General features: G+C 42.2%; 1 protein-coding gene across 5 annotated transcripts in view; it reads right to left on the bottom strand.

Annotated features, from left to right (window-relative positions):
• The window catches only part of arhgef10 (Rho guanine nucleotide exchange factor (GEF) 10), a 79,791-nt gene that overhangs the window by 41,268 nt on the left and 26,023 nt on the right, over positions 1 to 12,500 (bottom strand). For 4 of the 5 annotated variants that reach the window (XM_047821547.1, XM_027144091.2, XM_047821548.1 and 1 more), the window contains 6 exons: positions 9,610 to 9,800; positions 8,228 to 8,344; positions 3,421 to 3,532; positions 3,175 to 3,287; positions 2,612 to 2,689; positions 1,875 to 2,054 (listed from right to left, as the gene is read on the bottom strand). In XM_047821547.1, coding sequence (XP_047677503.1) covers positions 1,875 to 2,054; positions 2,612 to 2,689; positions 3,175 to 3,287; positions 3,421 to 3,532; positions 8,228 to 8,344; positions 9,610 to 9,800 — 791 coding nt within the window. The remainder of the gene's footprint in view (positions 1 to 1,874; positions 2,055 to 2,611; positions 2,690 to 3,174; positions 3,288 to 3,420; positions 3,533 to 8,227; positions 8,345 to 9,609; positions 9,801 to 12,500) is intronic. The other variant, XM_027144093.2, reaches the window with a different exon arrangement.

The raw sequence follows: 12,500 nt of genomic DNA, 5'->3' as shown, positions 1-12,500 counted from the left end.
ATAGACTCAGTAAGGAGGTGTGGCCTGTGTGTAACAGACTAAGTAAGGAGGTGTGGCCTGTGTGTAACAGACTAAGTAAGGAGGTGTGGTCTGTGTGTAACAGACTAAGTAAGGAGGTGTGGTCTGTGTGTAACAGACTAAGTAAGGAGGTGTGGCCTGTGTGTAACAGAGTAAGTAAGGGGGTGTGGCCTGTGTGTAACAGACTAAGTAAGGAGGTGTGGCCTGTGTGTAACAGTCTAAGTAAGGAGGTGTGGCCTGTGCGTAATAGACTCAGTAAGGAGGTGTGGCCTGTGTGTAACAGACTAAGTAAGGAGGTGTGGCCTGTGCGTAATAGACTCAGTAAGGAGGTGTGGCCTGTGCGTAATAGACTCAGTAAGGAGGTGTGGCCTGTGTGTAACAGACTAAGTAAGGAGGTGTGGCCTGTGTGTAATAGACTCAGTAAGGGGGTGTGGCCTGTGTGTAACAGACTAAGTAAAGAGGTGTGGCCTGTGTGTAACAGACTAAGTAAGGAGGTGTGGCCTGTGTGTAACAGACTAAGTAAGGGGGTGTGGCCTGTGTGTAACAGACTAAGTAAGGAGGTGTGGCCTGTGTGTAACAGCCTAAGTAAGGAGGTGTGGCCTGTGTGTAACAGCCTGTGTGTAACAGACTAAGTAAGGAGGTGTGGCCTGTGTGTAACAGACTAAGTAAGGAGGTGTGGTCTGTGTGTAACAGACTAAGTAAGGAGGTGTGGCCTGTGTGTAACAGACTAAGTAAGGAGGTGTGGCCTGTGTGTAACAGACTAAGTAAGGAGGTGTGGCCTGTGTGTAACAGACTAAGTAAGGGGGTGTGGCCTGTGTGTAACAGACTAAGTAAGGAGGTGTGGCCTGTGTGTAACAGACTCAGTAAGGAGGTGTGGCCTTTGTGTAAAAGACTAAGTAAGGAGGTGTGGCCTGTGTGTAACAGACTAAGTAAGGAGGTGTGGCCTGTGTGTAACAGACTAAGTAAGGAGGTGTGGCCTGTGTGTAACAGACTAAGTAAGGAGGTGTGGTCTGTGTGTAACAGACTAAGTAAGGAGGTGTGGTCTGTGTGTAACAGACTAAGTAAGGAGGTGTGGCCTGTGTGTAACAGAGTAAGTAAGGGGGTGTGGCCTGTGTGTAACAGACTAAGTAAGGAGGTGTGGCCTGTGTGTAACAGTCTAAGTAAGGAGGTGTGGTCTGTGTGTAACAGAGTAAGTAAGGGGGTGTGGCCTGTGTGTAACAGTCTAAGTAAGGAGGTGTGGTCTGTGTGTAACAGAGTAAGTAAGGGGGTGTGGTCTGTGTGTAACAGACTAAGTAAGGAGGTGTGGCCTGTGTGTAACAGACTCAGTAAGGAGGTGTGGCCTGTGAGTAACAGATTAAGTAAGGAGGTGTGGCCTGTGTGTAATAGACTAAGTAAGGGGGTGTGGCCTGTGCGTAACAGACTCAGTAAGGAGGTGTGGCCTGTGTGTAATAGACTAAGTAAGGAGGTGTGGCCTGTGTGTAACAGACTCAGTAAGGGGGTGTGGCCTGTGTGTAACAGACTCAGTAAGGAGGTGTGGCCTGTGTGTAATAGACTAAGTAAGGAGGTGTGGCCTGTGTGTAACAGACTAAGTAAGGGGGTGTGGCCTGTGTGTAATAGACTAAGTAAGGAGGTGTGGCCTGTGTGTAACAGACTAAGTAAGGGGGTGTGGCCTGTGTGTAACAGACTAAGTAAGGGGGTGTGGCCTGTGTGTAATAGACTAAGTAAGGAGGTGTGGTCTGTGTGTAACAGACTAAGTAAGGGGGTGTGGCCTGTGTGTAACAGACTAAGTAAGGGGGTGTGGCCTGTGTGTAATAGACTAAGTAAGGAGGTGTGGCCTGTGGTATTCTGGGACTCACTGAGGCGACGAACACGTCCCCGATAGTCTGGAGCTGGTCCCAGTCTGCCACACGGCTGGCCAGAGCGATCTGGAACATGGCATGACACTGCAGGATCTCCCTCACGCGGTAAAACACCACCTTACACTTCCTGTCGCTCAGCAGTCCAGGATCCAGCTCCTGCAGGGGCTTCTCATAGTGCTGCAAGGGAAATACACAGGAAAAGTATAAATAAATAAATATCATACAAAATGTTAGTCGTCAAAACTAGTGTAGGGTTTTTATGTTCAAGAACACACTGAGGTTATTAATGATACAATTCATTGTTTTAGAAATACGTTTGTTTAGTGAAGGAGGCGTGGTCTTTGTGTGGTTCTGAGTGTGGTGTGTGTGTCTCAGTAAGGAGGTGTGGCCCCTTTGTGTGTGTGTCAGTCTCTATAAGGAGGTGTGGCCACTGTGTGTGTGTGTGTGTCTCAGTAAGGAGGTGTGGCCACTGTGTGTGTGTGTGTTTGTGTGTTTCAGTCTCAGTAAGGAGGTGTGGCCTCTGTGTGTGTGTCAGTCTCAGTAAGGAGGCGTGGCCTGTGTGTGTATCACTCTCAGTAAGGAGGCGTGGCCTGTACGTGTATCACTCTCAGTAAGGAGGCGTGGCCTGCGTGTGTCAGTCTCAGTAAGTAGGCGTGGCCTGTGTGTATCACTCTCAGTAAGGAGGCGTGGCCTGTGTGTGTCAGTCTCAGTAAGGAGTGAACACTAACACTCACCTCTAATATTCTCTTCAGTGAGTCCAAATAATTCTTTTCACTCTCTAATATTGACTCCAGAATACATCTCCTCACCACCTGTTCTCACACACACACACACACACACACACACACACACACACACACACACACACACACACACACACACACACACACACACAAATCTTGGTGTTTTTCTTAGTAACCAAACCAAATTCTAGATGGCGCTAAAATTCTTTCGAATGAAGTTCGAACGATCAAATACTCGTTATATTAAGTAACAATGAATCATTAGAATCGCAGGTGAAATTAATTTGTATTATAATTTAAATGGCACAATATGTGCACCTGATCGTGTCTTTGTCCATCGTACATCGCTGTTACTGCTAGTTATAAAAAGGTTAATAATTTAACTTTAACTTTTTTTTTATTTATATCATGATGTCTTTAAATCATTATTTAGAAAAAAGGTATAAATTAACAGATTGTAAAATTTATTAAAAAAGAAAACCTTTATCAAACTCATATTCAGGTTTAGTACTCAATGTTCATGTGTGTGTGTGTGTGTGTGTGTGTGTGTATACCTGCTGTTGAGTGAGGCCCTCAGGGGCGGGGCCTAACACAGGCTCCACATTTAAACACTCCACCTCGATGAAGAACTCTGATGGCTCTTCCTCAAAACATGATGACTTCCTCTCTGAAACAAACACACACACAAACACACACAAACACACACACAGGGTTTAAGCTAATCTCTGTAGTCCAGTTTTAATGTTGACTTGTGGATTTCACTAGTAAATATCCTATAGAGCAAATGCGGGAGATCCTACCGTGACCGAAAGACTTGGTTCGTATGAAGGACTTCCCCTTCTTCACCGCCGCTTTGGTCTTCTCCAGGCCGTCTTTGGTGCCGTGCTTGGCCGCCCTCACAAACTTCTGCATCTGTTTCCATGAGCACAAACTATGTGTCAGTTGCACAAGCTCAAATTCAGACTCTCACAGGTACAGTATGTGCTAGTTCATATAGACGTTTCTTCAAGACGGGAACGGCGTTAATCCAGACCGTTGAGTCACGGCACAGCACAAAGATCTTCTCCTGACATATTTAACATGTCAATTATAAGTCTGTATATCGTCTGTCAAAGAAGAATTAAAACAAAGTCTGAATTCATCTTGAGCTATAGTACGACTTCATCTCTAGATCTCCAGACAGTTTCACAGCGCTACGATATCCATTAACCTTTTATCGCCACACCTGATCGATTCCGACCAATCGGATTTGAGACGTCACCGGACCTGATCGCTTTCGTTCACGGTGACTAAGAGTGCACTACGTAGTATATCATAAAACAGAGGTCTTCATTTCCTTCCTCTATGAAACCTAAAGACAGATTCATTTGGAATGACTGATGCGTTTTGGGACAGCTTCTAGAAGCCACGCCCCCTTCTTACGCTCCAAGTTTTCACACTTTAGATACCAGTTACTCACCATTAAAAAAAAACCTAAACTCTAACTAACCCTAAACCCAACACTGATCCTGGCCTTCCCAAAACCCATCACGGCACAGACCCTACATTGATCCTCTATCCCTTAAACCAAGCCACCTTTTCAAGTCTCTTCCTCCTCTATCACAATAACACCAAGATTGTTAAAATTACAGTGTAGTGGAGCGAGGAACAACCTCACAACATAAAAAAGACGAAACGCGGCTATGACCCATCGTGTCTAGAAGATGGAATGATGACATGAAAGAAAACGATCATCAAGGTGCTGAATGAGTGAACTTTAGCTCAGTATATGATGAGATCATATTCAGTGAAAGTGACACATAGGGGAAAAACAGAGAAGGAAATAGTGACTGCAGCAGCAACCGATCTACTGTGTGAAAGATTTTCAAGGTCAGTGAATACATTTCCCTCAGTCCGGTCAGGATAGTGTGATGAGGCAGGACGCAGAGCAGAGTATGCTGTAAAGTAGTGTACTGTAGAGTACTATAGTGTAGTGTAGAGTAGTGTACTATAGTGTAGTGTAGAGTAGTGTAGAGTAGTGTACTATAGAGTACTATAGTGTAGAGTACTGCAGAGTACTATAGTGTAGTGTAGAGTAGTGTAGAGTAGTGTACTATAGAGTACTATAGTGTAGAGTACTGCAGAGTACTATAGTGTAGTGTAGTGTACTGTACTGTAGAGTAGAGTAGTGTACTGTAGTGTACTGTACTGTATTGTACTGTAGTGTAGTGTATTGTACTGTAGAGTAGAGTAGTGTAGTGTACTGTAGAGTAGTGTACTGTAGTGTACTGTACTGTACTGTAGTGTAGTGTATTGTACTGTAGAGTAGAGTAGTGTACTGTAGTGTACTGTACTGTATTGTACTGTAGTGTAGTGTATTGTACTGTAGAGTAGAGTAGTGTAGTGTACTGTAGAGTAGTGTACTGTACTGTAGATTAGTGTAATGTACTGTACTGTAGAGTAGTATAGTGTAGAGTACTGTACAGTAGTGTAGTGTACTGTACTGTAGAGTAGTGTAGTATAGTGTAGAGTACTGTAGTGTAGAGTACTATACTGTAGAGTAGTGTGGTGTAGAGTACTGTACTGTAGAGTAGTGTAGTATACTATAGTATAGTATAGTATAGTGTAGAGTACTGCAGTATACTACACTGCAGTACTCTACACTATACTACACTGCAGTACTCTACACTATACTACACTACTCTACACTACTACAGTACCCTACACCATACTACACTGCAGTACTCTACACTATACTACACTACTCTACACTATACTACACTACTCTACACTACTACAGTACCCTACACCATACTACACTGCAGTACTCTACACTATACTACACTACTCTACACTACTACAGTACCCTACACTATACTACACTGCAGTACTCTACACTATACTACACTACTCTACACTATACTACCGTACCCTACACCATACTACACTGCAGTACTCTACACTATACTACAGTACTCTACACTATACTACACTACCCTACCCTACACTATACTACACTACCCTACACCATACTACACTGCAGTACCCTACACTATCCTACACTACAGTACTCTGCACTATACTACACTACAGTACCCTACACCATACTACAGTACAGTACCCTACACCATACTACAGTACAGTACCCTACACCATACTACACTGCAGTACCCTACACTATCCTACACTACAGTACTCTGCACTATACTACACTACAGTACCCTACACCATACTACAGTACAGTACCCTACACCATACTACACTACAGTACTCTGCACTATACTACGCTACAGTACTCTGCACTATACTACGCTACAGTACTCTGCACTATACTACGCTACAGTACTCTGCACTATACTACGCTACAGTACCCTGCACTATACTACGCTACAGTACCCTACACCATACTACACTACAGTACCCTACACTATACTACACTACAGTACCCTACACTATACTACGCTACAGTACCCTGCACTATACTACGCTTCAGTACCCTACACCATACTACACTACAGTACCCTACACTATACTACGCTACAGTACCCTACACCATACTACACTACAGTACCCTACACCATACTACACTACAGTACTCTGCACTATACTACGCTACAGTACTCTGCACCATACTACGCTACAGTACTCTGCACCATACTACACTACTCTACACTATACTACAGCACACTACTTATACAACACTACAGTACTCTACACTATACTACGCTACAGTACTCTGCACTATACTACGCTACAGTACTCTGCACTATACTACGCTACAGTACTCTGCACTATACTACGCTACAGTACTCTGCACTATACTACGCTACAGTACTCTGCACTATACTACACTGCAGTACTCTGCACTATACTACACTGCAGTACTCTGCACTATACTACACTGCAGTACTCTGCACTATACTACACTACAGTACTCTGCACTATACTACAGTACCCTACACCATACTACACTACAGTACTCTACACTACACTACACTGCAGTACTCTGCACTATACTACACTACAGTACTCTGCACTATACTACACTACAGTACTCTGCACTATACTACAGCACACTACTTATACTATACTACAGCACACTACTTATACTACACTACTCTATACTACACTACAATACTCTACACTATACTACAACACACTACACTACAGTACTCTATACTAAAGTACTCTGCACTATACTACAATACTCTACACTATACTACAGCACACTACACTACTACACTACAGTACTCTACACTACACTATACTACACTACTTACACTACACTACACTACACTGTCGAGTACTGTAGCGTACTATAGTGTAGTGTAGTATAGTATAATGTAGAGTACTATAGAGTTGTATAGTATAATGCAGAGTACTATAATATAGTATAGTGTTGTGTAGTGTAGTATAGTTTAGTGTACTGTAGTGTAGAGTAATGTAATGTGGAGTAATTTCTTGACAAGAGACGTTTAAACCCTGAATCTGCTGGAGCAGTCACTACACAACACGAACACAACACTTTAATGCCATGCAAAGCGACACGAGTTAGAAGAACCAACAAAGACACACACACACACCAAACACAGAAGTTTCCATCCACCTGTTTGTATTGTTTTTTTCCCCTCACATGAATTCCAGTTTCTGCATTTTACCACACGGCAGTTTTCTGTTTTTGTCAAGTTTCCTTCCAAACAGATGCTATGTTGTATTGCTACACATGCTAACTCTTGAGGTTTTTTTTGCTAATTCGTGTTTTTATGAAACACTTTTATCGACTTTAGACTGTACATTTATCCCTAATGCGTGACGAGGCACACTAAACTGTGTTATTCACTGGGCACTTTGCACACATGCTAGCATGTTTATTAGCTAGTGAGCGTGTAAATAAATCTCATGCTGTTTTATAAACGAGCTGTTTTATATATCGATCAACTAGCTTTGTTAAACCGAGATACATTATGAGAGTCATACTGATTTGCTAGCTAGTTTAAAAACAAACTAGTCGAAAAAGGCCAAATTTTTTTAATCCTACAAAAGTTTCAACTACAAAAAAAAAAACTAGCACTAGCTAACAAGCAAATCGGATAGTTAGCATGGGGTGTAGGTAAACTTTGCTAATAAATTCCAGTTCGCTAACTAGCTAGCTTGCTAATGAGTTAGCTACATGTCATACACAGCTGCAGTAGCAGGCTTATTATTTTATAGATATTTTCATTTCAGTTGCGTTTAGCACTGCATCAACCTGCAATGCCTTCTGGGTAATGTTTAAATGTACAATAAGACAACGGTCTAAAAAACCCCTCGTGCTAATAAAGTAAAAGGGTCTTTGAGATAGCGACAGAGACTTAGCCATTAGGGAACTCCAGTTGTGAGTTAGGATTATTTATTTATTTATTTATTTATTTTTGTTGTTGTAAATTTTGGCGTAAACATTTGGAATGGAAACGTAGCTCAGAGACGCTAACGCGAGCATGCTACCATAGCCCTGATGCAGGGATGTGAGAGCTGACATAAAAAGACAAGAGACCCACCACCAGCAGGGTGTTAACAGGGGAGGAAACAGGATGGATGGATGGATGGACAGATGGACGGATTTATTTATTTTTATTATTATTTTTTTACCTTCTGCTCATGTTTGTGTCTGAGCTGCTGCAGCTCAACCGCGCCCACTGCATTCGTCATGAGATCTTTCACCTTGCGCTCATAATGCTCTTTCAAGCGAGTCAGATCTTGAGAGAGCTGCGTAGAAAGCAGCAGAGCGAGGCATTACACACATACACACACACACACACACACACACACACACACCCATGTGGTTGCTTTTATGTTACCTTTTTTAATCTTAGCAAAATTTATTTTTGTCAGATTTTCCGAGGCATAACATTTTTAAACATTTCTACAACGCTGCTGCAATGTTTGCCATCATTTTATATAAACGTTCCCTTAATAGTCTTTTTAAAATCTAGAACATTGTTGTTAGCCTACATTAGCTTGTACTTGACCCGCCGTTAGAACGTTCGGTGTTCATGTTTCCTTGTTGCCTAGCAACAGTGTGCCAGATGCAAAGCCCAAAATATATTAGTCTCCATATGCATAAAAAAAATCATGTTCATATATTTAATTATATTCAAAATATGCAATGTCTAATGTGCATCATCGATAAATAAATAAACAAACAAACAAATAAATAAATAACTTTCTCTCTCTCAGCGTTAGCAATAAACATACACATAATTTGTAAGTGTAGTATATGAAGGTGGTCAGTTTGTGTAGTCGGAGGTTTCACACTGCTCCTACTGCCCCCGGGGGTAATACTGAATCCTGGCTCTTCATAATCTGCCCTTGTGTCACACTGTACATTCCTAAACCCTACCGTAACCTTCTTCTCATTTGCATATTCACGCATCGACGACCCTGATTGGATAAATCCGGCGTGCGGCCGCTTTAAATAACGTCTCGTCTCACGCTTTCACGTCGGTGAGGAAAAAAGTTGGTCTCTGTGCTTCTGCACCCGAGCAGGTTCTGTTATCTTTCACAGCTTTCTCATCTTTTTGTTCTGTTTAACTTTGTCCTGTAGTCCACCAGACGTCCCTTCGTCCGTATCCGACTTCCTCTAATGTTTCGGCGCGACGTATTTCCCCCTCTCTACACCGCGCACTTCCGTGATGTTCGGCGTTTTGTCTCCTGACTCTATCTACAGAGTCGTTTCTGTTAAGTGTCTCTACGTCCCGGTTTTCACCTGATACGAGGCACAGAGGCGCTGTTCGGGTTCTGATTGGGTTTCTGTTGATTCATTCTTAAAGAATTAGAAGATTGTTACAGAACTGAAGATGGACGAATTATTGTCACATAATTTATCCATCTACAAACCTGCTACACAATGTGTGTGTTATAAAGCTCTACCTGAATTATTTTTATTTTATTTTCTTTTTTTAATCACTTGTTGTATTGTGTACTTGTGTGTGTTGGTGTATGAAGCAGTGCGTGTATGTGTGTGTACACACGTGTGTTTTGGTGCTGGGTGTGTGTCGGCGGATGAAGGCATTGGGGAGGAGGCCGTTCTCTCCGTGCCCGCTCTCTCCATCGCTCTCCTCGTCGTAGCTCTCGAACTCGCTGGAGCTCCAGCCGTTCTCAACGGAGCTGCTGCCTCCCTCCTCACCCAGCTCCACATCATCATAGATCATCTCATCCACGTCTGCGCGCACACACACACACACACACACACACACACACACACACACACACACACACACATTTAGGATCACCACCATCACCATATCCTTTACTCTTTTCTAAGGAAGTGAAAGTAAATATACAAGTTTTTACTGGAGTATTATTAGAATCTCAGCTCTTTCTCTCTCTCTCTCTCTCTCTCTCACACACACACACACACACACACACACACACACACACACACACACACACACACACCCCTCTTCCACATTTAGACATGTTGACTGGACGAATTTCACCACAAATTTTGACATGCTAAACTAAATGTTAGTAAAAGGCAGTGGTTCAGTATTTGGTGCTGATTCAGTACCTTCGATTGGTTCATTTATCAAGCCGAGTTAAGAAGTTTGAGTTTCAGCAGGTTATTAGTTTATTAGTCTGAGTCAATCAGTTCAGTAGTTTGACTTTAGTAGAGTTTAACAAGTCAAGTCAAGTCGCGTTTATTGTCATTACAACCATATCTAGCTGTTGCAGTACACAGTGACGTGAGACAACGTTTCTCCAGGATCAGGGTGCTACATAAACAAAGACAGAGCTAAGGACTTGTACTAAATACATACTGTAAAGTGTAACCTGGTGTACACAGAGCGGACGAGACAAACAAGACAGACAAGACAGTGCAGGACAAAAGACAGTGCAGGACAAAAATGACAAGACATCACACAAAAGACAATAAACAGAAACAGCACTGAGCAGTGTAAATACTGTATGTGCAACAATATTACGTGTGCAGAAATACTGGAGTGAACACATTAGTATTATAGCAGCAGTTATATGAGGTGATATAAAGTATTGTGCAAAAGGACTGAGATGTGACAGCATGTGTAAAGGGCAAAGAAACAGTGTGCAAAACAGCATGTAAACAGTCTGATGGATGGATAAAGTTATTAACAGTTCAGTAGAGTCAGACAGTTCAGTAGAGTCAGACAGTTCAGTAGAGTCACAGTCAGACAGTTCAGTAGAGTCAGACAGTTCAGTAGAGTCAGAGTCAGACAGTTCAGTAGAGTCAGAGTCAGACAGTTCAGTAGAGTCAGAGTCAGACAGTTCAGTAGAGTCAGACAGGTCAGTAGAGTCACAGTCAGACAGTTCAGTAGAGTCAGACAGTTCAGTAGAGTCACAGTCAGACAGTTCAGTAGAGTCAGACAGTTCAGTAGAGTCAGACAGTTCAGTAGAGTCAGACAGTTCAGTAGAGTCAGAGTCAGACAGTTCAGTAGAGTCAGAGTCAGACAGTTCAGTAGAGTCAGACAGTTCAGTAGAGTCAGAGTCAGACAGTTCAGTAGAGTCAGAGTCAGACAGTTCAGTAGAGTCAGACAGTTCAGTAGAGTCACAGTCAGACAGTTCAGTAGAGTCAGACAGTTCAGTAGAGTCAGAGTCAGACAGTTCAGTAGAGTCACAGTCAGACAGTTCAGTAGAGTCAGACAGTTCAGTAGAGTCAGAGTCAGACAGTTCAGTAGAGTCAGAGTCAGACAGTTCAGTAGAGTCAGACAGTTCAGTAGAGTTACAGTCAGACAGTTCAGTAGAGTCAGACAGTTCAGTAGAGTCAGACAGTTCAGTAGAGTCACAGTCAGACAGTTCAGTAGAGTCAGACAGTTCAGTAGAGTCAGAGTCAGACAGTTCAGTAGAGTCAGAGTCAGACAGTTCAGTAGAGTCAGACAGTTCAGTAGAGTTACAGTCAGACAGTTCAGTAGAGTCAGACAGTTCAGTAGAGTCAGACAGTTCAGTAGAGTCACAGTCAGACAGTTCAGTAGAGTCAGACAGTTCAGTAGAGTCAGACAGTTCAGTAGAGTCACAGTCAGACAGTTCAGTAGAGTCAGACAGTTCAGTAGAGTCAGACAGTTCAGTAGAGTCAGACAGTTCAGTAGAGTCAGACAGTAGAGAGAGTTATTAATCTCAGTTTCACTTTAGAGGGCAGAGCTGATCAGACTGAGCCACGCTGCAGCTCGGTTTGTTACAGTTTATCAGTTACATTTACTGGTTTGTTTTGAGCACTTTAGTAGTTTGCAGTCGAGTGTAATTCTGTTCAGGATCAGCTTCATCACATTACATTTTATTTTCTTACATTTTCATTTTATTAAAGTTTTTATAACAAATAAATAAATAAATACAACCAGATAACTGACTGGAAATTAGTGCTGTGTAATGAGTGCTGTGTAATGAGTACTGTGTAATTAGTGCTGTGTAATGAGTGCTGTGTAATTAGTGCTGTGTAATTAGTGCTGTGTAATTAGTACTGTGTAATTAGTGCTGTGTAATTAGTGCTGTGTAATTAGTGCTGTGTAATTAGTGCTGTGTAATTAGTGCTGTGTAATTAGTGCTGTGTAATTAGTACTGTGTAATTAGTGCTGTGTAATTAGTGCTGTGTAATTAGTGCTGTGTAATGAGTGCTGTGTAATTAGTGCTGTGTAATTAGTGCTGTGTAATTAGTACTGTGTAATTAGTGCTGTGTAATTAGTGCTGTGTAATTAGTGCTGTGTAATTAGTACTGTGTAATGAGTACTGTGTAATTAGTGCTGTGTAATTAGTGCTGTGTAATGAGTGCTGTGTAATTAGTGCTGTGTAATTAGTGCTGTGTAATTAGTACTGTGTAATTAGTGCTGTGTAATTAGTGCTGTGTAATTAGTGCTGTGTAATTAGTGCTGTGTAATGAGTGCTGTGTAATTAG

The sequence above is a fragment of the Tachysurus fulvidraco genome, chromosome 12 (genome assembly GCF_022655615.1).
Source record: "Tachysurus fulvidraco isolate hzauxx_2018 chromosome 12, HZAU_PFXX_2.0, whole genome shotgun sequence".
Classification (NCBI taxonomy): domain Eukaryota; kingdom Metazoa; phylum Chordata; class Actinopteri; order Siluriformes; family Bagridae; genus Tachysurus; species Tachysurus fulvidraco.
The sequence above is the reverse complement of the archived record's forward strand: the minus strand, read 5'-3'. Positions and strand labels throughout refer to the sequence as shown.